The sequence below is a fragment of the Mastomys coucha genome, unplaced genomic scaffold (assembly GCF_008632895.1).
Source record: "Mastomys coucha isolate ucsf_1 unplaced genomic scaffold, UCSF_Mcou_1 pScaffold5, whole genome shotgun sequence".
NCBI classification, from domain to species: Eukaryota; Metazoa; Chordata; class Mammalia; order Rodentia; family Muridae; genus Mastomys; species Mastomys coucha.
In genome coordinates this window covers 64,922,166-64,944,400 of record NW_022196911.1, presented here as the reverse complement: position 1 = coordinate 64,944,400, position 22,235 = coordinate 64,922,166, and the positions used below count along the sequence as shown (strand labels likewise).

At 49.4% G+C, this 22,235-nt stretch overlaps 5 protein-coding genes and 3 non-coding genes across 15 annotated transcripts in view; 7 read left to right on the top strand and 1 right to left on the bottom strand.

Annotated features, from left to right (window-relative positions):
* Tnfsf12 (TNF superfamily member 12) overlaps positions 1-3,941 on the top strand; it is a 9,710-nt gene extending 5,769 nt beyond the window's left edge. For both annotated transcript variants that reach the window (XM_031354787.1, XM_031354786.1), the window contains exons 6-7: positions 2,914-3,038; positions 3,200-3,941. In XM_031354787.1, coding sequence (XP_031210647.1) covers positions 2,914-3,038; positions 3,200-3,451 — 377 coding nt within the window. In that variant the 3' untranslated portion in view covers positions 3,452-3,941. The remainder of the gene's footprint in view (positions 1-2,913; positions 3,039-3,199) is intronic.
* Positions 1-18,251, bottom strand: part of LOC116079096 — a 24,120-nt gene extending 5,869 nt beyond the window's left edge. The window contains exons 1-4 of one of the 5 annotated variants that reach the window (XR_004113752.1): positions 14,204-14,241; positions 9,313-9,412; positions 7,001-7,098; positions 5,644-5,914 (exon numbers count right to left, since the gene is read on the bottom strand). Coding sequence is in view for 2 of the 5 variants with exons in the window: in XM_031354795.1 (XP_031210655.1) it covers positions 17,441-18,115 (675 nt within the window). In the remaining 3 variants the exon portion in view is untranslated. Of the gene's footprint in view, positions 1-3,743; positions 3,857-5,643; positions 5,915-7,000; positions 7,099-7,524; positions 7,540-9,301; positions 9,413-13,395; positions 14,408-17,380 lie in introns of those variants that run through there. The other 4 variants (XR_004113753.1, XM_031354795.1, XM_031354797.1 and 1 more) reach the window with 4 other exon arrangements.
* LOC116079094 (tumor necrosis factor ligand superfamily member 13) lies at positions 4,063-7,947 on the top strand. 2 transcript variants are annotated; one of them, XM_031354793.1, is made up of 6 exons: positions 4,063-5,274; positions 5,579-5,657; positions 5,792-5,839; positions 5,992-6,107; positions 6,333-6,471; positions 7,178-7,947. In XM_031354793.1, exons 1-6 carry the CDS (start codon positions 5,044-5,046, stop codon positions 7,285-7,287), a joined length of 723 nt encoding a protein of 240 aa, XP_031210653.1. In that variant the 5' UTR covers positions 4,063-5,043; the 3' UTR covers positions 7,288-7,947. The 2 variants fall into 2 exon arrangements, with proteins under 2 accessions (XP_031210653.1, XP_031210652.1); XM_031354792.1 differs by having other exon boundaries at positions 5,989-6,107.
* Senp3 (SUMO specific peptidase 3) lies at positions 8,514-16,464 on the top strand. 2 transcript variants are annotated; one of them, XM_031354783.1, is made up of 11 exons: positions 8,514-8,697; positions 9,507-10,214; positions 11,038-11,277; positions 11,367-11,478; positions 11,823-11,970; positions 12,079-12,126; positions 12,734-12,811; positions 14,960-15,097; positions 15,279-15,362; positions 15,470-15,520; positions 15,949-16,464. In XM_031354783.1, exons 2-11 carry the CDS (start codon positions 9,518-9,520, stop codon positions 16,057-16,059), a joined length of 1,707 nt encoding a protein of 568 aa, XP_031210643.1. In that variant the 5' UTR covers positions 8,514-8,697; positions 9,507-9,517; the 3' UTR covers positions 16,060-16,464. The 2 variants fall into 2 exon arrangements, with proteins under 2 accessions (XP_031210643.1, XP_031210644.1); XM_031354784.1 differs by having other exon boundaries at positions 8,563-8,697; positions 15,883-16,012.
* Eif4a1 (eukaryotic translation initiation factor 4A1) lies at positions 17,250-22,230 on the top strand (the record flags this gene model as incomplete). The annotated part of the gene is made up of 11 exons (XM_031354785.1): positions 17,250-17,343; positions 18,605-18,653; positions 18,816-18,948; positions 19,315-19,454; positions 20,542-20,710; positions 21,012-21,121; positions 21,219-21,362; positions 21,440-21,577; positions 21,671-21,760; positions 21,996-22,075; positions 22,164-22,230. Coding segments are annotated over exons 1-11 (1,143 nt in total), but the record flags the coding sequence as incomplete, so codon positions are not given.
* LOC116079432 lies at positions 19,911-20,054 on the top strand. The gene has a single exon (XR_004113983.1). It is a non-coding gene; the product is annotated as a small nucleolar RNA SNORA48 (small nucleolar RNA).
* LOC116079475 lies at positions 20,783-20,923 on the top strand. The gene has a single exon (XR_004114020.1). It is a non-coding gene; the product is annotated as a small nucleolar RNA SNORD10 (small nucleolar RNA).
* LOC116079410 lies at positions 21,801-21,940 on the top strand. The gene has a single exon (XR_004113963.1). It is a non-coding gene; the product is annotated as a small nucleolar RNA SNORA67 (small nucleolar RNA).
* Positions 22,231-22,235: the final 5 nt, after the last annotated feature.

Sequence of the window (22,235 nt, the reverse complement as noted above, 5' to 3'; positions counted from 1 at the left end):
ATGTGGCTGTGCTAACTCAGATGGAAATGCCCAGAAAGAATCACTCCCCTCCCCCACAGGGGGCATGGGGTGGGTAATGTGGAGATAGGGGACAGGGAGACAAGTGCTGTACCCCAGAGCCACACCCTAATCCAAAGAGTTACTGTTTACTTGAGAAAGGGACAAGAAAGCCAGGCAGGGTGGTGCATAGTGTGATTCCAGCACCTCGAAGGAAGGCTGAGGCAGGAAGATCTAAACTCCAAGCAGTATACTGTAACTCTCAGGCAGCCAGGGCTATCTAGTGAGACCCTGTCTTCAACCAAGCAACAAAAAATAAGAGACAAAAACAGAGCTGGGATGGCAGAGAGAGAGGGCTGAAGAGGTGATTGACTAACTGGGGCTTGAGACCCAAAGGATGAGAACTGACAGGTAACTCCTCACCAGAGGAGGATCTCAGGCCTCACATAGGTAAGGCCCAGTCGCAAGTGCTGGGAATACAGTCGGAGTGAATAAAACAGCTGTCCTTGCCCTTGAAGAGGGGATAAATACAGAGCTCATGTTTTGCTGACTGCTGGGGAACAAGAAGGGAAGTCAGAGATAGGGATGGCTGGCTCTGTTTACTTGTCCTATTTTGCTTTGTTTTGAGACAAGGTCTCAGTATGTAACCATGGGCTGGCTTGGAACTCAGGAATGTATAGACCTGTTCCATCACACATATCCCGCTCCCCACACATACACATACACCCCCACACACACACCCACAAACACATACCACACACACATATACCACACGCACATACACACTATACCCACACCCACACTACACACCCACACCACACACACACCCACAAACACAAAACACACACACACACCCCACACACCCCCACACACCCTGGCTCCCACTCCCGCAGGAGAACTAGAAGTCATTGTCAGCATTGTCAGGAAGAGAAGAGATCCCAGGGTATGTGTGTGTGTGTGTGGGGTGAGGAAGACCATTATAAAGCATGGTAAGGAGGAGGAGATTGGAACATTGGTGGTGGGAGGGCAGGGATGAGGTGGGGGAGTTGGTGAGCTTGGACAGTTCCCTGCCTGGAGCAGGGTCTGGGAAGTCATGGCCTCTGAGTTCCAAGTTCCATGCCTCATCCTCCTTCTTCCTCTACTTTTTCTTTTTCTTTTTCTTTTTTTTTTTTTTTGAGACAGGGTTTGTGGTTTGTGTAGTCCTGGCTGTCCTGGAATTCACTCTGTAGACCAGGCTGGCCTCAAACTCAGAAATCTGCCTGCCTCTGCCTCCCAAGTGCTGGGATTAAAGGCGTGTGTCACCATGCCTGGCTTTCTTTCCAGTTTTCAACTATACTAGTTCTAGGGATTTCTCTTTGTTTTGTGGTGACAGAATTTAGAGTCCTAGACATGCTAGCAAAGCACTTTACCCCTGAGCTACATCCACAGTCCTCTGCGTAGCTTTTGGTAGCAGCTCTACTAAGAAAGATTTCACATTCCATGCAGTCTGCTCACCTGTATAATCCTGTGCTCTTGGACTACTGTGACTAAAGTTATACCCTAAGGTGCAAACCACTAACACCATAAACCATGGCTTACACCTGTAATCCCAGCATTAAGAGGCAGAGGTAGTTGCAGGCCAGTCTCTGTGAGTTAGAGACCAGCATGGTCAATATAGTGGACAACCAGGACAGCTAGGACTACATAGAGAAATCCCATCACAAACAAATAAGCAAAGCCCCAGGAGGCCAAGCCTGGTGAAGGGGCACACACCCATCATCTCAGCACTTGGAAGGTAGTGTGAGGAATCCAAGTTTATCTTCAACTGCATAGCATGTTTGAGGCCAGTCTAAGCTACGTGAGACCCAGTGTCAAAGAATAATAGTAGTAATAAAAAGAGAAAGAAGAAGCCACATAGTTGGGCAATGGTGGCACACACCTTTAATCCCAGTACTTAGGAGGCAGAGGCAGGCAGATCTCTGTTTGAGGCCAGCCTGGTCTATAGAGTGAGTTCCAGGACAGCCAGGGCTACACAGAGAAACCCTGTCTTGGGGCGGGGGGGCGGGGAAGCCACGTATCCTTTAGCCATTACACCATATTCCCATCATGGCTAGCCTCAAGCAATCACCTGCCCCCTCCGCAGATCCCATAGACTACTAATTGCAAGCATTCCCTATGCTTCAGAGCATACAATATGTGTTTTTTTTTCCACTTAGCACAATGTTTTTAAGGTTTATCCACATCATAGCAAGCAACTGTTCTTTATTCCTTTTTAAAGAAGAGTGATGGACCAATATATAGGAATGTCATATTTGCTCATTTGTTCATTTGCTGATGGACATTAAGTGTTACTTTATTTTTTGTTAGTTTTGTTTTGTGACAGGGTTTCTCTGTATATCCCTGGCTGTTCTGGAACTTGCTCTATAGACCAGGTTGGCCTCAGACTCACAGAGATCCTCTTACCTCTGTCTCGCAAGTGCTGGGATTAAAGGCATGTACCACCAATGCTGGGCATATTCTTCTCATTTGTATAGGAAGTTTTAAATTCATAACCCATGAGTCTGTGGCCTGTCAGCCATTTTTAGTTGACTCAAATGATGCACACACACACACACACACACATACACACACACACATATATAAAAAATATTGTGTTCAGGACATAAACCATGAAGTAAAATATAAAAACCCCAACTCTTCTGCTGTAGCACTACTCTTTAATCTCCCCAGAAGTAATCACCAGTGACAACTTCCTGGTCACATATGTTAGATCTCATCATATAATACCTTATTGTCCCTTCTTGCCCCATAGGGCATGGCTCCACCTATACTCTGGGCCAGGTGTACTTCACCTATCTATAAACTTAATGGATTCCTGGGGGGTGTTGGGAGTCTTGTGAAGGGGCTTCTACTTATCCCTAAATATCCCCCATTCAGGTGTGGATGGGACAGTGAGTGGCTGGGAAGAGACCAAAATCAACAGCTCCAGCCCTCTGCGATATGACCGCCACATTGGGGAGTTTACAGTCCTCAGGGCTGGGCTCTACTACCTGTACTGTCAGGTAAGCCCTGCCTGGCTCCCGGGGCAGTGCAATGGCTGAGGGGAGGAGGGCTTGGCAAGAATGGGTGGGAGAGGGAGAATCTGGGCTTCATGAAGGGAGATGCCTGGATTTCGAACTGGGTAGGCAGAGGTCTGGATTTTGCTTGCCTCTCTCTGCACCAGGTGCACTTTGATGAGGGGAAGGCAGTGTACCTGAAGCTGGACTTGCTGGTGAATGGTGTGCTGGCCCTGCGCTGCCTGGAAGAATTCTCAGCTACAGCGGCAAGCTCTCCCGGGCCCCAGCTCCGTCTGTGCCAGGTGTCTGGGCTGTTGCCGCTGCGGCCAGGGTCTTCCCTTCGGATCCGTACCCTCCCCTGGGCTCATCTTAAGGCTGCCCCCTTCCTTACCTACTTTGGACTCTTTCAAGTTCACTGAGGGGTCTTGCTCTCCCAGATTCCTTAAACTTTACCCGACCGGCTTCCGGAGCACCACAACACCTCCCCGCCCCACCCCCACTCCTCCACCCCCACCTAGCTGCTTCGTGTTCCAGTCCAGTCCTCTCCTCAAAGGCGGCCAGAGCTTGTTCACGTGTTTTCCATTCCACAGACACATTCCTGTTCTTCTTTAACATCCCATCCCACCGCAACTATCCACCTCACTAGCTCCCCAAACCCCCACTTATCCCTGACTCCCCGGCCCCACCCCCCAGGACCCTGTGTTTACTGACTGTGCATCAGGCACTGAGATGGGCTGGACCTGGTGGCAGGAAGCCAAAGAACCTGGGACTATGCCAGAAGTTCCCAAATGTGAGGGGAAAGAGCTGGAGACAAGCTCCTCTCTGGATCCCTGTGGATTTTGAAAAGATACTATTTTTATTATTATTGTGACAAAATGTTAAATGGATATTAAAGAGACTAAATCATGATTTCTCTTCTTTGGGGATCAGAGTAACCGAAGGTTGTGGGGAAGGGAATATAGGCTTTGGGGAACAGGGACCTGCATGCCTCCAAGCTGCAGTTTTGAATAGAAATCACAAAGGCACCAGAAAAAAAATGCAAACAAACAAACAACAAAATCCACCTGGTCCTCTGCTCAAGGTGCTGCGGACGCAGCCTCATTTTCCTAGCAAAGGACTTCCTCCTGCAGGGGGAATCCCTGGCTGGGAGGAGCAGGGCCCTTCCTCTTGGCGGCCTCAGGATGGTCAGCAGTTGAGCAGGTGCTGCTGGCACAGGCCTGGCTAGGGGATGGGATGGGAGTTAGCTTGGCAAGGGGCTCAGAGCCATAGGAGGGACGCCGGTGGGCCAGCTGCATGGGCGTGGGGAGGAGTGCTGTACCACTGAGGGGCTTGGCGCTTTTGTCTTTTCTCTTTGTCCAGAGAACCTTATGTAAGAACTCTTCTTGGGAAACAGGAAGTCCAGCTTGCCAAGTTCAGCACAGGGAGTAGTGCAGGCCTGGTTCCAACACACCCGGCCCAGCCTTAACCCCAGCACCCTGCCAGTTTCTTGTCCCTGGTTCTCCTCCCTGCTGGCCCCAAACCCCTTTTTTTCATCTCCAGTCACCCCTAACAAACCTCTTCAAAGATCTCATTCATGCCTCTGAGTCAGAGAGGCTACCACACTCACCTTCTAAACCTCATGCTGCCCAGCTTCTGCCCATTCCCTACTCCTGGCACCATGCCCCATAACCAACCGACCTTCCCTCCTCCAACTTAGGGGCCGCCTCCGGCTCCTGAATGCTGGCCGCTCCTTCTGGGTGTCACGGCTGCCCTGTCCTTCCTAGATAATGGCACCAAATTCTCCTGAGGTTAGGGGGGGAGGGGTGTCAGAGTGATACTAGCTCTACCCTGGGGACCAGGGGTACTAATAGTACCCTAGCTTGATTTCTTCCTATTCTCAAGTTCCTTTTTATTTCTCCCTTGCGTAACTTGCTCTTCCCTTCTGTGCCTCTGCCTGTATTCCCACCCTCCCTGTTACCTCCTGGTCACCTCACTTCAGAGACCACAGCTGTTGGTAGGGGGTTCCTAGCTCATGCCAGCCTCATCTCCAGGCAACATGGGGGGCTCAGTCAGAGAGCCAGCCCTTTCGGTTGCTCTTTGGTTGAGTTGGGGGGCGGTTCTGGGGGCTGTGACTTGTGCTGTCGCACTACTGATCCAACAAACAGAGCTGCAAAGCCTAAGAAGGGAGGTGAGCCGGCTGCAGCGGAGTGGCGGACCTTCCCAGAAGCGGGGAGAGTCTCCATGGCAGAGCCTCTGGGAACAGGTGAGTTAAGGAAGATGGGAACCCGGGGTGAAGGATGAATGGCAGAGAGGATTCAGAGCCTCTTAATCTGCAAAATTTCAAGTGAGTGCTGGAGGTGGTCCTAGATTTGGAATTCAAGAGAACAGCCACTTAAGGAAAACAAACTGTTAAAGACTAAAGCCTAGAACCCCCTGAGAGGCAGTCAGACCAGAGGCCTATGACAGGCACATACATTTCAGCTACTCCTGGTATTGAGGAGGGCTGGGAAGAGGTTGTCTGAGCCCCTTAACATCTTAGTCAAACTCTGGCCCTCTCTCATGAGCAGAGTCCTGATGTCCTGGAAACCTGGAAGGATGGGGTGAAATCTCGGAGAAGGAGAGCAGTACTCACCCAGAAGCACAAGAGTGAGTGAGCCCTGGGGTTTCGGCAGGGTTGGAGGTGAGCCAGGAGTATGAGGAATGCCGACCAGAGCTGAGGTGAGAGGGTGGAGGGTGGACTCCGGGGACAGGTCAACACTGCTGTTTCCTCCTTTCCTTAGAGAAGCACTCGGTCCTGCATCTTGTTCCAATTAACTTTACCTCCAAGGGTAAGCAGTATTTTAAATAACGGCCCTGTGGGAGGGGCACCAACCAGGAACTGTGGGGCTGGGGCCAAGAGAACCCTAGAAATGAACAGGGAGAGAGCTCCTGTAGCTGAGTGTAAAGGACTGCTAACCTGCACACTCCTAACCTCTAGCAGACTCTGATGTGACAGAGGTGATGTGGCAACCAGCACTTAGGCGTGGGAGAGGCCTGGAGGCCCAAGGAGACGCTGTCCGAATCCGGGACACTGGGATCTATCTGCTGTATAGCCAGGTAATCCCAGATAAGCTCTGAGCCCACCATGTGGAGATGGAGACTGCGTGTCACTCTTCTTTCAATGTACCCTGTCTGTAATGAGGGTTTCCCTGATCTCTCTGCTCATACCAAACTTAGAAGACCCCCTCCTTATTGCCTGGCCCCACTTCCAGTGTCCCTGAGGCCTCCAAGGACTGAACGGTGCCATCCTGGTTTTCTTCAGTATCTCCCTTCTCTTGACAGATCCTGTTTCATGATGTGACTTTCACGATGGGTCAGGTGGTATCTCGGGAGGGCCAAGGGAGAAGAGAAACTCTATTTCGATGTATCAGAAGTATGCCTTCTGATCCTGACCGTGCCTACAATAGCTGCTACAGTGCAGGTGAGAACTGTGGGCTCAGGAGAGTGTTGATCTGAGTGGGCGGAGCAGATCACATCAACTCAAGCAGAGCTGACTTGGTGTGAGGAGTTAGACTAGGGAGAGCTGGGAACTAGGGTGTAGAGGCAAATCTGAAGGCTGAAGAGCAAGATGCCTATTTCCTTGCAGGGAGAAAAAGCACAAGCCTATGAACAACCAGGTTCATGCCTATAGTCCCACGTATGAAGCTGCAGTGGGAGGTTTGCCAAAAGTTCAAGGTCAGCCTAAGCTAGAGTGAGGCTGCCTCAAAAATTAAAAACAGCCAGGCGGTGGTGACGCACGCCTTTAGTCCCAGCACTTGGGAGGCAGAGGCAGGCGGATTTCTGAGTTCGAGACCAGCCTAGTCTACAGAGTGAGTTCCAGGACAGCCAGGGCTACACAGAGAAAACCCTGTCTGGAAAAAACCAAAAAATAAAATAAAATAAAATTTAAAAACAAAGCCAGTGAGACGGCTCAATTAGGAAAGGTGCTTGCTCCATCCCTCACATCTCACCACCTGGGTTTGATTCCGAGAACCCGCACAGCAGAAGGAACCAACTCTCATAAGTTGTCTTCTGATCTCCACACATGCGCATGTTCCCCAGCAGAAAACTGAAATCATAAAATCAAAATGGAGGAGGGGCTGGAGCAGGCAGAACGAAGCATCTGAAATGTTTTTTTCCCCCCTCAGGTGTCTTTCATTTACATCAAGGGGATATTATCACTGTCAAAATTCCACGGGCAAACGCAAAACTTAGCCTTTCTCCGCATGGAACATTCCTGGGGTTTGTGAAACTATAACTGTGTTATAAAGAGGGGGTTTCCCATTCCAAGAACTGGCTAGACAAAGGACAAGCAAATGGTCAAGATCCGCTCTCCTTGGCTTTGACGTCTTGACTGTTGTTCCTCCCTTTGCCTTTCCCACTCCCACTATCTGGGCTTTGACTCCATAGATATTAAAAAAGTAGAATATTTTGTGTTTATCTCCCACACAGCCCCAAATTCTTTTGTTGTGTGTGTTAAGGGGTTTTTGCGCACTGTGCCAAGCCTTGTCCACTGGAATGCATCCAGAACAGCATCGCCACCTAGCGGCAGGTTGAGGAAAGAACACAGTCTCTGCTAGGGAAAATCTGTCCAACTGTTCAAATACCCCCTGCTTCAATTTACAAGAAGCCCGGCTTTCAGTATTTCACTATTGCGTCCAAATTCTTACTACCTAGAAAAAAAAATGTATTTTAGGTGCCTCGACATGCATTGCATTCATGCTCCCCATACCCCTAGTAAACATCCGAGCTGGGCATTGTGCTTTTTTACGTCTTTAATCCCAGTACTTGGGAGGAAGATCTTGATGAGCTCGAGGCCAACTGGTCTAAACAGTGAGTTCCAGGCCATCCATGTGTTACAATGGTTGAGACCCTGTCTCAAACAAACTAACAAACAAATAAACAAAAGCCTCTCCAAGTCTGGTATCCGGGAAGTTTGTTTGTACTGGACGCCCCGGCCCACTGGTTGTGTCTCACTCTTTAATCAAGCCCCGCTTAAAGTTTTTTTTTTTAAACAAGCAAAACAAAAAAACAATGTTCCCGCCTCCGTTCCCTAAGCAAGCGCCTAGCCTCAGTCCAGGCCCTGCAGGGCCCCTGACACCCAGGCCATGCGCTGGGAAGCCCACTAGATCAGGCCACGGAAGAGCAGCGAGTTCGGTGTGGCTGCGACGTAGAGCGTGAGGCTGGACGCGACACGCAGGCGTAAAAGGCCGAGCGGCGGGACCGCCACACGCGGCAAGCCAGGCGACTGTGCGCAGGCTCGGCTCAGCTTGGAGCTCGAGGGCGGGCCCCTCCGGTGGCCTGGACGCGCTGAGGTAGGCGGGGCCGAGCGCGAGCCGGCGCCGCTCGCCGGGTGTGACGCACTAACTGTGCGCCGCCATCGGCGGTGGGCCTGGGGCTCGCGGGAGGGGAAGGAGGAGGAGGAGGAGGAGAAGGAGAAGGAGGAGGGGTGGTGGCGGCGGTGGTGGAGGTGGAGGTAGAGGTGGAGGCTAAAGCCGCGCTAGAGGCGGCCGCGGTGGGGCGGCACGAGCACTGGCTTCGGGAATTGAGACGGCTCCGCCTGAGGACTGCAGGAGTGGCGGGGTCGCCGCCGTCCGAAAGATGAGCCGGAAAGCCTAAGGCGGAGACACCGGCCTCGGGGCCCGTGTGCCCGGCTTCCCCGCTCCTGGTGAGGACGCCCCTTCCCCTCCCCCCGCCCTTGTGGCCTCTTCCATTTCTGGTCTTCGCTCGCACCTAACTGGGCCCGAGAAGCCCTTTAAAGGACTTAAGACCGTTGTGTGCCGAGTCGCCCGAGCTTTCAAACTGTATTGGGGCTGGGAAGCATTCAGGTCTCCCAGAATAAGACTGGAGAGGGGCCGGTCTGCCTGGCCCCTGCGGCTCCGTTCTGTCCCATCTCCTTAATTCGGTCGCTAAGCACCGATTCGGTTCTCTTCCAGTTTTCTTCAACACCTTCCTCTCTTATCACTCTATTTCCTGAGCCATTACCCTCGCACCACCCTCCCCCATACCTGAGGCGTGTGGGTCCCTCTACCCCCATATTATTCCAGGGTGAAAGGGAACTTCCTACCCGGGACCAAAGTTTTCCTGGTGAAAGTTGTCTTCCCAGGTAACTGTATCCGTATTCCTGTGCTGAGACATCTCTCTTAGCAAAGTAGCCCTCAGACTTGTTCTAAGGACACCCATAATAACATTAAAGCTGAGCCTGGAAATAACTGGGTTTCACCCAAAGATCTTAAAAATAAAATACCTAAGGCCTACCAGTTAGTCATTTTCTTTTGGCTACCTGGACAAGGGACGAGATGATGGCAGACTCAGTTCCTTCTGGACGAGGTTGGCTGGGAAGAGCTGAAGTTACGAGTTTTTAGATTTTTCTTTATTTGCATCTGAAATCAGAGGGAAAAATGCTGAAGAACAGTTCCGATCTTGGAGGAAGCAATAGGGTGTTCTCAGTTGGATAATCAAACTTTTGTTTTACAGGGTACTGAAAGATGAAAGAGACTATACAGGGAACCGGGTCTTGGGGGCCTGAGCCTCCGGGACCCGGCACCACTTATTCAAATCCCAGGCGAGAGCGTCTTCGTTGGCCCCTACCCCCTAAGCCCAGGCTCAAGTCCGGTGGAGGTTTTGGGCCAGATCCTGGGTCTGGGACCACAGTGCCAACCAGACGCCTCCCTGCCCCCCGGCCATCTTTTGATGCCTCAGCAAGTGAAGAAGAGGAAGAGGAGGAGGAGGAAGATGAGGAGGAAGTAGCAGCTTGGAGGCTACCCCCTAGATGGGGACAACTGGGGCCTTCCCAGCGTCCTCGTGCTCTTCGACCCTCTCATAGAAAACCCTGCTCCCAGCGCCGGCGCCGAGCCATGAGAGCCTTTCAGATGCTGCTCTACTCAAAAAGCACCTCGCTGACATTCCACTGGAAGCTTTGGGGGCGCCACCGAGGCCGGCGGCGGAACCTCGCGCATCCCAAGAACCATCTCTCACCCCAGGAAGGGGGTGCAACGCCACAGGTGCCATCACCCTGCTGTCGTTTTGACTCCCCCCGGGGGCTACCCCCACCCCGGCTGGGTCTGCTAGGTGCTCTCATGGCAGAGGATGGGATGAGAGGGTCTCCACCAGTGCCCTCTGGGCCCCCCATGGAGGAAGATGGACTAAGGTGGACCCCAAAGTCTCCTCTGGACCCTGACTCGGGTAAGGTGGGAAATGGGAAGGGTGATGAGCCTGGAGCACCAGGAGTTTGTTGCCATGGTGAGCGTAAGAAAAGCAGAGGGAAGCTTCCAGAATATCGCCTTAATTTTAAAGGCCCGTCAAGGCACACACCTGTAATCCTACGATTTTGGAGGCTAAGACAGGAGAACAATGAATCAAGGCCCCACCTGGCCTGCAAAAAAAGATCCTATCTTGTGGGAGTTGGGGACTGATTTTGAGCAGGACTGATGCCTGGAACACAGTGCTGGGAACAAATCCTTAAGTAGATGTCCTATGGTACAGATGACAAAGGGAGATATGGTTTAGGGAGGTCAGTGTTGTCCATTCCAAGGCTTTCTTCCTGTCGGGAGAAGGCCTGGGCATATATGTGGATCTCCACAGAGCACTCACAGCTCTTGTGGAATATATCATTTGTAGATTTTAACATTTATTTAGAATATTTCCTGTTTGGAGAACTCAAGCTAAATAACTAGCATCCTTACTACTGCTGACCCTTTACTCACTATGCACTGTGTCAGATGTTAAGGAGATATTGGCAGCAGATTTTCTCAAGTCTCCAAATCCTAGTCTTTTGCATTCCTCCTGCTTTTGAAGATGATCTACTACTTTTTCTTTCTTTCTTTTTTTTAATAAACTCTTTGGACATCCTTACATTAGGCGTGGGCGTGTGGCGGTGGGGTGGGGTGGTGTATTCCATAAGGTTTCTTTTGCTAGATTCTGCTTCAGTCTGTGTTCTGTGGTCTTATTTGTATGCATCAGTTCTTTTACTTGGCCAGTTTCTCATTCCTATTTCTATGCTTTATAGGCCTCCTTTCATGTACTCTACCCAATGGTTTTGGGGGACTGTCTGGTCCTGAAGGGGAGCGCAGCCTGGCACCCCCTGATGCCAGCATACTCATCAGTAATGTGTGCAGCATTGGAGACCACGTGGCTCAGGAACTTTTTCAGAGCTCTGAGTTGAGCACTGCAGAAGAGACAGATCGGTCTGGGGAGAAAGCTGGCCAGCATAGCCCCCTGCGGGAGGAACATGTGACCTGTGTGCAGAGTAAGCCCAGTTAAAACACTGTTTCCTTTTGGCCAGCTCATAGCTCAGAGTCTAAAGGCCCCACCGTACTCTCTCCTCCCTCCATTTAGGTATCTTAGATGAATTCCTTCAAACCTACGGTAGCCTCATCCCCCTCAGCACTGATGAAGTGGTAGAGAAGCTGGAGGACATTTTCCAGCAGGAGTTCTCTACACCCTCCAGGTGAGGTCTGAAGGAGGACTGGGACCTACCTTAGGGATGGGGAATGTTTATTCTCCTTTAGTGGTGTATTTGAGGAAGTAAGAGCTAGAGCTGCAGCAGAGGAAGCTGCAGACAAAGTGCCAAGCCCTGTAATACAGCTGGGAGGATCTCTATGTAGGATAGATACTGTGAGACACTGAAAAGCTTGTCCCTCCCTAAGCATTCCCTTGCCTCTTTGTGGGGAGTGGGAGACCATCAAAACAACCTGTGAAAAAGAAAAGTTGTTTCACATTGCTATTCTAGACAGTAGTGAGTGCTCCAGCCCCATTAGCTCTTGCATGATTCCAAAATTTTGGCCTATGCAGGAAGAGTCTGGTACTACAGCTGATCCAGTCTTATCAGCGAATGCCAGGCAATGCCATGGTAAGGGGCTTCCGGGTATCTTATAAGCGACACGTGCTCACCATGGATGACTTGGGTACCTTATATGGACAGAACTGGCTCAATGACCAGGTAAGAGGAGGAAGATATAAGGGCTTGCAAAGGCCTTTGGAGAGTGGGTGCGGAGGGAACCTTTACCCATGCCACATCCTCCAGGGCAAACTACCATTTTTTCTCCAGGTGATGAACATGTATGGAGACCTGGTCATGGACACGGTCCCTGAAAAGGTAGGGCCAAGCAGATCTTTTTGTTGTTGTTGAGACAGGGCTTCTCTGTGTAGCCCTGGTTTTCCTGACCCAACACTAATCAGAACTTTTAGTCCCCAGAACTTTTGCAATCCTGAGCAATTTTTTAAAGAAATATTTATTTTATGTCTATGGGTACACTGTAGCTGTCTTCAGACATGAGAAGAGGTCATTGGGTCTCATTACAGATGGTTGTGAGCCACCATGTGGTTGCTGGGATTTGAACTCATGACTTAGAAGAGCAGTTAGTGCTCTTAACCACTGAGCCATCTCTATAGCAATCCCCCCACCCCCTTGTTTTAAAACATACATTCTTAATCTCTTTTATTTTATATAACCTAAGGTCTGCGGTTTGGAGGGGGAGGTAGTAAGGGCTCATCTATTAATTTTTAAGTTTGTAAGCCAATCTGTAGTGTTTTCCTGTTTAGTTAAATTGAGACAGGAACTTATCTCTAAAGGGTTAAAAAGAGCATGGAAGTAGTCGTTGGAACCATCACTTGGGCTGTATGTGATGTCGTGTGGATTGGGAGGGTGGAAGGCAACTCTCAAGTCTTTAGTTCTACTCAGCTTTTTTGTGTCTTTGGCACAGGTGCATTTCTTCAACAGTTTCTTCTATGATAAACTCCGTACCAAGGGTTATGATGGGGTAAAGAGGTGGACCAAAAATGTGAGTTATGAATTTACAACTACTTGTATAGCACCTTTTCTCTAAAAAAATTTTAAGAGTTTTGCTTGCTATGAGTCCTTTCCCCAATCCTGATCACCAATCTACAAAAAAACATTAAAGGTCTTGTATACCAGGCATGATTGTAGAAACTGAGGATGCAGTATTAAATCAGGAGACTTTTTTCTGTCATGGAATGAGGGTAAGGTAAATATAGCTAGTCCTAGAGTGCTATGAATGTCCTACAACAGAGCTAGTCCTAGAGTGCTATGAATGTCCTACAACAGTGATGTGACAACATAGGAATGGGTACTTTGGATTGGGTGTAGGTCTTGCCTACATCTGTAGTAAAGCCTTCCACATCCAAGCGATGGGAGTCACTCTACACGGTCTGGGAGCAGTGCTTGCAGCAAAGGGAACAGCAAGTACTTCAGACCCAGAGAGAAAAAGAATACTAAGGTAGTTGACAGAAAATTAGAGATCATGTGAGGCATGTAACATAGACTGACAAGGATAGAGATTGTTTTGTGTACATTTTCTCGTGTGGATGTGAGTGCATGCCCTGGTGTGGATTTGGAGGTTAGAAGTCAACTTGTAAGAGTCAGTTCTTTCCTTCTGTGATACGGGTTCCAAAGCCCAAACTCATGAAGTCAGGCTTGGTGGAAGTGCCTTTACACTACCAGACTAGCGGTGTTTCAAGTTTGACGTCCCCATTCAGTGATGAAATAAAAGGAGAAAATAGTCCAGGTGAAGTATGTGGGCTGGAGGGCCAAAAGGAGAGATGAAAGGTGGTTAATTTAAGGTAGAACTTGTAGACATTTCTGGCAGGTTTCATGTGGGATGGAGAGATCAGTGGAAGATTATATTTGGGTTTTGGGCTTAAGTGATGGTAAAAATTGGGTCAGGAGCGGATGTGGATGCATTCAAGAATTTCCACAGGTCTCTCTGCCTTGTTATGAAAGGCCATGAAATTTCAACAGTGACAAAGGACTATTGGCTCTGACACACACATGTCTTCCTCCTGTTACCTAACACTGCCTTTCTATGCCCCTACCTCCCCTTCAGAGAATAGCTAGAACTATAGGCTGTGTCATGCACCCTTGGACTACAACCTCAGCCCAAGCGTCAGGATTTAATTTTTGTGCTTAGAATTACTCAGAGACCTGTTGAGTCTTGTTTCTTCCAGTAGAAGCAAAACCAAAACAAAAGCCAAAAAGCCAAAAAAAAAAAAAAAAAAAAAAAACCTTAACCTTCTAATATATCTTGAGATAAATGTAAAGGTACATGCTGCCAACCCTGAAGAGTTGAGTTTGATCCCTGGGACTCACATGGTGGAAGGAGCGAATCAGCTTGCCCTCTGACCTCCACACATGTAATCCTGGCATGTATACCCACCTGTAGCTGTCTTCAGACACACCAGAAGAGGGCATCAGATCTCATTACGGATGGTTGTGTGCCACCATGTGGTTGCTGGGATCTGAACTCAGGACCTTGGGAAGAGCAGTCAGTGCTCTTACGCGCTGAGCCATCTCACCAGCCCCTGATATTACTTTCTTCTTTCTTTCTTCTTCACTATCAACTATCTCAACCACAGCAGGCCTGAGAAGCAGCAGGATATCTGGTTAGGGAGATATCTCAACTTACAGAGGGCATACAAGGACTGGAGTTTGGTCCCCACCTAAAAAGCCAGGCCAGGGCTAGTTGTAGTGTCAATGCTACAGAAGTGGAGGTAAGTGGATTCCTTGGACTTGCTGACCAGCCCACCAAGGTTACTTGCTGAGTCCTAGGTCAAGGAAGGACCCAGTCTTAAACAAGAGTAACAGTTATCTTCTGGCCACTATATCCATGGAACACACACATATACACACAACCTAAACAACAGGATAGGGATGTGATTCAGAATAGAGTGCTTGCTTAGCATGTAGGGGACCATGACTTGTATCCCAAGCACTGCTCACCATCCCCATTCCACCCACACCCCTCCAAAAAAAAAACCTCCCAAAAGTATTAGCATCTGATGCTGAGCCTTGCCTCACAGTCCATGATGTACATTTTGTAACTTCTTTGCTTGTTCCATATTTTCTCTTTAGAATCCTCATGGCAGTCAGTAGGGTCTTATGTTGTATCTGACTTCCAGCATTCTCTTTTCAGGTGGACATCTTCAATAAGGAATTACTGCTAATCCCCATCCATCTGGAGGTGCATTGGTCCCTTATCTCAGTTGATGTAAGGCGACGTACCATCACCTATTTTGACTCACAGCGAACTCTAAATCGCCGCTGCCCTAAGGTTTGAGGAGGTTGTGGGGAAACAAAGAGTAAAAATGTAGGGCAATTTGGCAGCCAGCCATTTCAGAAGAAGTGTGGGCTTGAAGTCTGAGGAGTGAGTGGGCATGGTGTTCCCACCAGTATACGCTGTGTTACATTTTAAGTGATTAAGGTTTCACTTTTTTTTTTCTTTGACCGTGTAGCATATTGCCAAGTATCTGCAGGCTGAGGCAGTAAAAAAAGACCGGCTGGACTTCCGTCAGGGCTGGAAAGGATACTTCAAAATGGTGAGTTTCCAGAGAGAAATGGAATAGTTTAGTAGGAGGCAGCAATTGACTAAACACACTCTAGGAGTCTCCAAGTGAACAACAGATTCTTGCTTTCTGTTCCCTAGAATGTGGCCCGGCAGAATAATGACAGTGACTGTGGTGCCTTTGTGTTACAGGTAAGCAAATGAGAGGATCTTAGTGCTCACACGAATAGTATAGAGTTGGTGGTGCCTCTTGCCTCAGTTGGTTCAGCCGAATTGCATACAGGGAGCACCTTTATGTGTTAGCATAGAAACCCTGGTTTCATTGGTCTTCTTTGGGCCTTTTTTCTCCATCCTCAGTTGGGACTGGTTCTCTGGCTTTGGTCCTGATATAGAGGCTTCCCAACATCCTTTTCCCAGCTAAATATATTCTCCCATTTAAACATCAGATATATTATGTAGGCTTGTTGAAGCCCCAGGCTTAGACTCTAATGCCAGATGTATGAGAAAGAGGTATTTTCTGAAAAATTAAGATATATTTTGTGTGAAATGTGTAGCACAGGTCCTGACTTGGGAGGGATGCTCAGTAAACCGTTCTCATGGCCTACTTTGTTAACATCCAGTACTGCAAGCACCTGGCCCTGTCTCAGCCATTCAGCTTCACCCAGCAGGACATGCCCAAACTCCGTCGTCAGATCTACAAGGAACTATGTCACTGCAAACTCACTGTGTGAGCCTCATACCCCAGACCCTTAGCCCATCAACGGGCCGGGGAACAAGGGAGACCCTTCCCAAGAAACTCCAGTTCCCTTTTGTTTCTCTACCCAATTTCCTTTGGATTTTCATATTTAAATGTTTGATTTCTGTATTTTGTTTTCTTTGCGAATATGTTGATTTTTGATGGGAAGGGAATGGCCACATAAGAGCCCCTTTCTCCCTGTATAGGGGAATGTTGCCTTGTGGCCTAGTGGAGCATCCGTTCCTCCTTCCATGTTCAGAGGGCAGGAAAAACAGTGTGGGGGTGGTGGGCGCACAAAGGGATTACTGCCTGCCAGATCTTCAAACTTTTTTTTATATATATAAATATATATAAAAATGCCACGGTCCTGCTCTGGTCAATAAAGGATCCTTTGAAGATATGCAAGTGGTGGTCTTCCTTGAGGGGCCTTAAAATAGTGAATGTGCTTTATTCAAGCTTTCTTCCTGCTAACGCTGTTAGCTATCCCCTTTTCAGGTCTTGAGAAAGCAGCTTTCTATAAATGCCATCGCAGGGGAGCAGATGGCAGTAAGAATATGAATTAAGACTCGCGTATTCTTATAAGGAAGCCCAGGAGAAACTGGGAACAGATAGATACTTAATGAACCAGTGATGGAGTGGGCCAAGATCCCTGATAGCTTATCCCTCTATGTCCTTTAGCCCAAAAATAGGCTCCATCCTTTTTTTCTCCAATTGAGGAAGCTTAGTATCCAATGAGATACCGCTACTGTTTCTGTCATTCATGTTGAACAGAGCATGACAATCTTTCCTGAACGGAAGAATAAATAAAACTTGTGTCCTGTAGAGGAAACCAGGGTAAAGGAAAGTGGCAGTCCATACTGCCCGGAAGTCCCTGGAGGCTAAGGCCTCACCCCCGTCGCTTGATAGGACCTGCTGAGCCACGTGATTAGGGCACGATCGCCTCCGCACGTGTAAAGGTGCTGGGTTCCAAGATGGCTGCCCCGCCGCGAGGCCCGACTTAAGTATGTCACTTCCGCACCAGCGAGAAAGGCGGGCCCTTCAGCCAATCCGGCTGAAGGGCGGGGCTCGGCCATGATAGGCTTTCAAACTACCCAATAGGGCGCCCGAACTAAAGCGCCTACAAAGTAACGTCACGTCGAGTTGCAGAGCGCCGACAGGCGGGGCAGAGGCGGCCAAGCCAATGCGATGGCTGGGGCGGGGTCGGACGCTCTATAAGTTGTCGATAGGCGGGCACTCCGCCCTAGATTCTAAGGATCATGTCTGCGAGTCAGGATTCTCGGTAAGAAAGGCATTTGCAAGGGGTTAGGACTACTTACCCCACAGCTCCCTTCCGAAGGCCCCGCCCGGGGGGAGTTGAAAGGCCCTTCGCACCAGACCTACCAGGTTGCGGGAGAATCGAACCGGGAGGAACCGTCCTGGGAGGGGGGGGGAAATCCCATGGCCGACGCTGACACCAGTGTGGATACGGGAAAGGACGGCCTGGCTAGGGCGGAGGGCGCGGTGTTCGTCACGAGGCCTTGGCCTGTGGGGGTGGCGTACGCGAAGTTCGGGTACTGAAAGGCAAGATGAGGTCGCGACATAACGTGGGAAAAGAGGAGGCGGCTGCGCGGCCCGGAGCCGGCTGGTCTGGTTGCCTCCCTATGTCGGGCAGGGCGTGCGCGCGAGGGTTCCGGAGAATTCTGGCGGTACCACTCGCGGCAAGCAGGGGTTCCTGGGTCTTCAGCGAGTCCCTTCGTCGCGCTTGGAATGTGGGTCGGGGAAGAAGAAACCGGCCGTTCAGGGTGCTGGTTTTCTTGACGGCCAGGACAGAGCCTAACCCGGAGGAGCGGCCGCGTGAGGCACCAGGAGCCCACCCGGCGCCGGGCGGGCGGGTCCATTTTGCCGCACAAGCCGGGCAATTGGCAAACTGCGGATGGGCAGGTCCACTTTCCTTCGGGGGTGAGCGGCCTGAGGTATGGGAGGGCGACGCCATTTCTCGACGGGGGCGGGCGGGATGCGGATTGTTCCATGGCGGGGGAGACGCCGCCGAGTGGCGGAGCGAATGAGCACATGGCCGCTTGAGGTTCCCCTCCCCCAGTCTGCTTCGCTTGTCTGTTGTGCAATCTCCCCCTTTGCTAGCGCGGCTGGGGCTCATTGTGCGCGAGGCCGCCACCGCCCGCGGCCTCCCACATCCGGGTACTGTGGAGGGGGGCCGGCCGGAGGGAGTGGGGGAGGGCGCGGGCGGCATGACGTGGGGGGAAGGGGATGGCCCACCCTCGGAACTTGGTGATGGAAGGCGGGACTTCCGGTGGCCTTGGTATTCCGGATGGAGGTGCACGCGTGTTGATCCGGCCAAACCCAGAACATGTGGGCCTGGCCGCATTTCCGCGCCGTTTGTGTGTGAATGAACTCCTTTATAAGCCCTTGATCCTTAAAGGACGGTCACTCTAAAGTGACCCTTGATGGCCCTTTGGGAATAATTGGGAGTTGGATTGGGAAGGGGCTGGCTGCTTCTGTGCTCTAATCAGGCATGAAACAAAACTAGTGCTTTGAATCAACAGATCCAGAGACAATGGCCCCGATGGGATGGAGCCAGAAGGCGTCATCGAGGTAAGACTAGAACCTGCCATCGCCACTTGACTAAGAACAGGCACTTCCTTATGGTGACAAACCTTAGATAATTGTAGTGATAGAACAGATCGGCCTGTAGGGTGGGGTGACTCCAGCTTTAGTGTTAAGTTCCTAAGGATTTTTTTTTTCTCTATCCTGCAGAGTAACTGGAATGAGATTGTGGACAGCTTCGATGACATGAATCTTTCAGAATCCCTCCTCCGTGGTATTTATGCCTATGGTTTTGAGAAGCCCTCTGCCATCCAGCAGCGAGCTATTCTTCCTTGTATCAAGGGTAAGACTTGTACTCAGGCTAGATTTGGACTGCCCCCATCTGGGTAGAGTGGTATGGAGTTGATAGTGGGCATTGCAACCAGGAGGAAACATTATCTCTCCTAGTTTCTTGACTCTTGGGCTTTTTTTTAGTTGGGACATAGGTCATGCCCTGGATGCACGGGTTGCTGTTTCCAATTTGTAGACTTTATTTTTATTGCTTTGCACCTAATCTAACCAGCTGGGTTGTACAATCATAATGTTCTGGCAAGCTTGTGTGCAAACAAACTTCTACCATTTTGTGTACACCCTTGTTGTTAGTGATGAAGTAAAATCTCAAATGTTCTCTGAGCCCAAGGTGCACATCTAATTCTTGATCTGTTTGTAGGTTATGATGTGATTGCTCAAGCCCAGTCTGGGACTGGGAAAACAGCTACATTTGCCATATCAATTCTGCAGCAGATTGAATTAGATCTAAAGGCCACACAGGCTTTGGTTCTGGCACCCACTCGTGAATTGGCTCAGCAGGTAAGATAGGCATGTTTCCTATTCTATATGACTGGTTTAAGAGTGAGAAGAGTCTGCCAGTGGTGATGCAGGCAGGCAGAGTGCTGCAAGTTCACAGCCACCCTGGTTGGTCTACAAAGCTAGTATAAAGTTTATCTTAAAAATAGGACAATTAGCCGGGCTGTGGTGGGCACGCCTTTAATCCCAGCACTTGGGAGGCAGGGGTAGGTGGATTTCTGAGTTTGAGGACAGCCAGGGCTACACAGAGAAACCCTGTCTCAAAAAAAAAAATAAGACAATTGGAACGTCGCGTACATTCTCTAATGCCACTGGGTCTTGTTGACAGCTTTTAGATCTGTTGAGATTTGTTGGCCTAATTACAACTTTTCTACCAGCAAGAAATCCATTTTTTGAGTCAAATAGGAAGATGATTGGTAGACTCTAACTGGCTTGGCAGGTTAGCTGTTTTGTGACACACACCCCTGGCAATGGGCAAAGAGGCACCTTGTTTGTGGTGCTGCTCTTATATCAGTCAGGGGCAGAGCAGATGGCAGTCCTTTGTTCATCCTAGCTTGATGCCTGGCTTGGTGGCCAAAGCTGTTTCATGCCTAGGGCACATAAAATCTTGACACTACTCTGTTACTACTATTCAAGCATAGTGCTTTCTGTGAAGCAAGCATCTGTGTACCAATGTAAGGGATATGTTAAATTAGAGGATTGACACTGTAGAGCCCTGTAGATCTACCACTTTTGAATTTTGCTTGCAGATGGGCTGGGGATGTCAGCTCAATGGTGGAGCACTAAGTCTTGGTTCTGTGGCAGGGATGAAATAATCACACGCTGTGGGCATGAGGCTATGTTCATAATCCTAGCCTTTGGAATGTGGTGGTAGGGTGGAGAGTGATTTCTAAGTCTTTGTAGAGCTGGCCTGGTTTTTACAAGGCTGCATGGAGGGGTGGGAAAATCACTTAACCTGTGGCACTTGTGGTGGTGGTATGGTTGAGAGGATGAAGTGGACTCCTGTTTCCCAGCTGTTATGATAATTCCTGTTTCTTTAAGAACTCACTGGTACTCCCCAAGTTAATGTAGATGTCTTTTCTGCATTCAGATACAAAAGGTGGTTATGGCATTAGGAGACTACATGGGTGCCTCTTGCCATGCCTGCATTGGGGGCACCAATGTGCGTGCTGAGGTGCAGAAGCTGCAGATGGAAGCTCCCCATATCATCGTGGGCACCCCTGGCCGGGTGTTTGATATGCTTAACCGGAGATACCTGTGTGAGTACTGTGGGCACTTTCCCACGTTTCATTTCCTTGGATGTGAGTTTTCCATTAGTTTAGAATTGAGTTGCTCTGTGATGAACCCCATGCGTGTCATCTGAGCCTGGCTTCCCTGTTACCTTAGCCCAGGTAGTGTTCTACTTACCAGGGCTTTTGCCTGGCCTATCAGGAAAGCCATGGGCAAAGGATCAGTGCTTGTATTCTGAGAGCAGACTGTCCGTCCTTGGCCCTCTCATCAAGAGATTTTGTTGTATTTCACATTTGTCTGATTACTATATGTTGGTGTTTTTCCTTCTAGCCCCCAAATACATCAAGATGTTTGTACTGGATGAAGCAGATGAAATGTTAAGCCGTGGGTTCAAGGATCAGATCTATGATATATTCCAAAAGCTGAACAGTAACACACAGGTAAGATACATGGCAAAGTTGATAGGACATAATGGCTTGGTTGTGATATGAGGAATATACAGCACTCTCATCATGGCTGGTGCATTTTTCCTACTAGGTAGTTTTGTTGTCTGCTACAATGCCTTCTGATGTCCTTGAGGTGACCAAGAAGTTCATGAGAGACCCTATTCGGATTCTTGTTAAGAAGGAAGAGTTGACCCTGGAGGGTATCCGCCAATTCTACATCAATGTGGAACGAGAGGTGGGGCCCAGTGCAGGAGGCGGGCCTGGTAGTAAGTTGTTGGGTATAATCCCTGACTGATGTTTCCGGATCTCCAGGAGTGGAAGCTTGACACATTGTGTGACTTGTATGAAACACTGACCATCACCCAGGCAGTAATCTTTATCAATACCAGAAGGAAGGTGGACTGGCTCACTGAGAAGATGCATGCCCGGGATTTCACTGTTTCTGCCATGGTGAGTTTTTTTTTTTTCAGTCTTGATAACAGCTGTATGTGTCTGTCTGTTAGGAGCCTTGTGCTAGCTGCTCCTCACCTCTTTGATTTTCAGCATGGAGATATGGACCAAAAGGAACGAGATGTGATCATGAGGGAGTTCCGGTCTGGCTCCAGCAGAGTATTAATTACCACTGACCTATTGGTGAGTAGATGCTCTTAGGGGAAGAAAGTAAGAAGAGTTAGTCCAAGGTGATTCCCTCTCCAAAGGGCTGACTGTGTGCCCTTTTCAGGAACGTAGCAACTTGGAAGAAAGCCAGGCATGCCTAAGGTCTCTGAACAAGGAATACCTGTTTCCTCTGCCTTCCTTTGGCTGCCAACATGTATGCCCACTTTCTCAGGATAGTGTCCTCTGATGTCTATATTCTTTCTTGACCTAGGCCAGAGGCATTGATGTGCAGCAGGTTTCCTTAGTCATCAATTACGACCTTCCCACCAACAGGGAAAACTACATCCACAGGTAAATATAGGTCTAAAAGACCAAACACTCCCTGTGCTGAAACCCAAGTGTTTTTTTCCCAATCGATCATCCCTTTTATCCCCCTCAGAATTGGTCGAGGTGGTCGGTTTGGCCGTAAGGGCGTGGCTATTAACATGGTGACAGAAGAAGACAAGAGGAC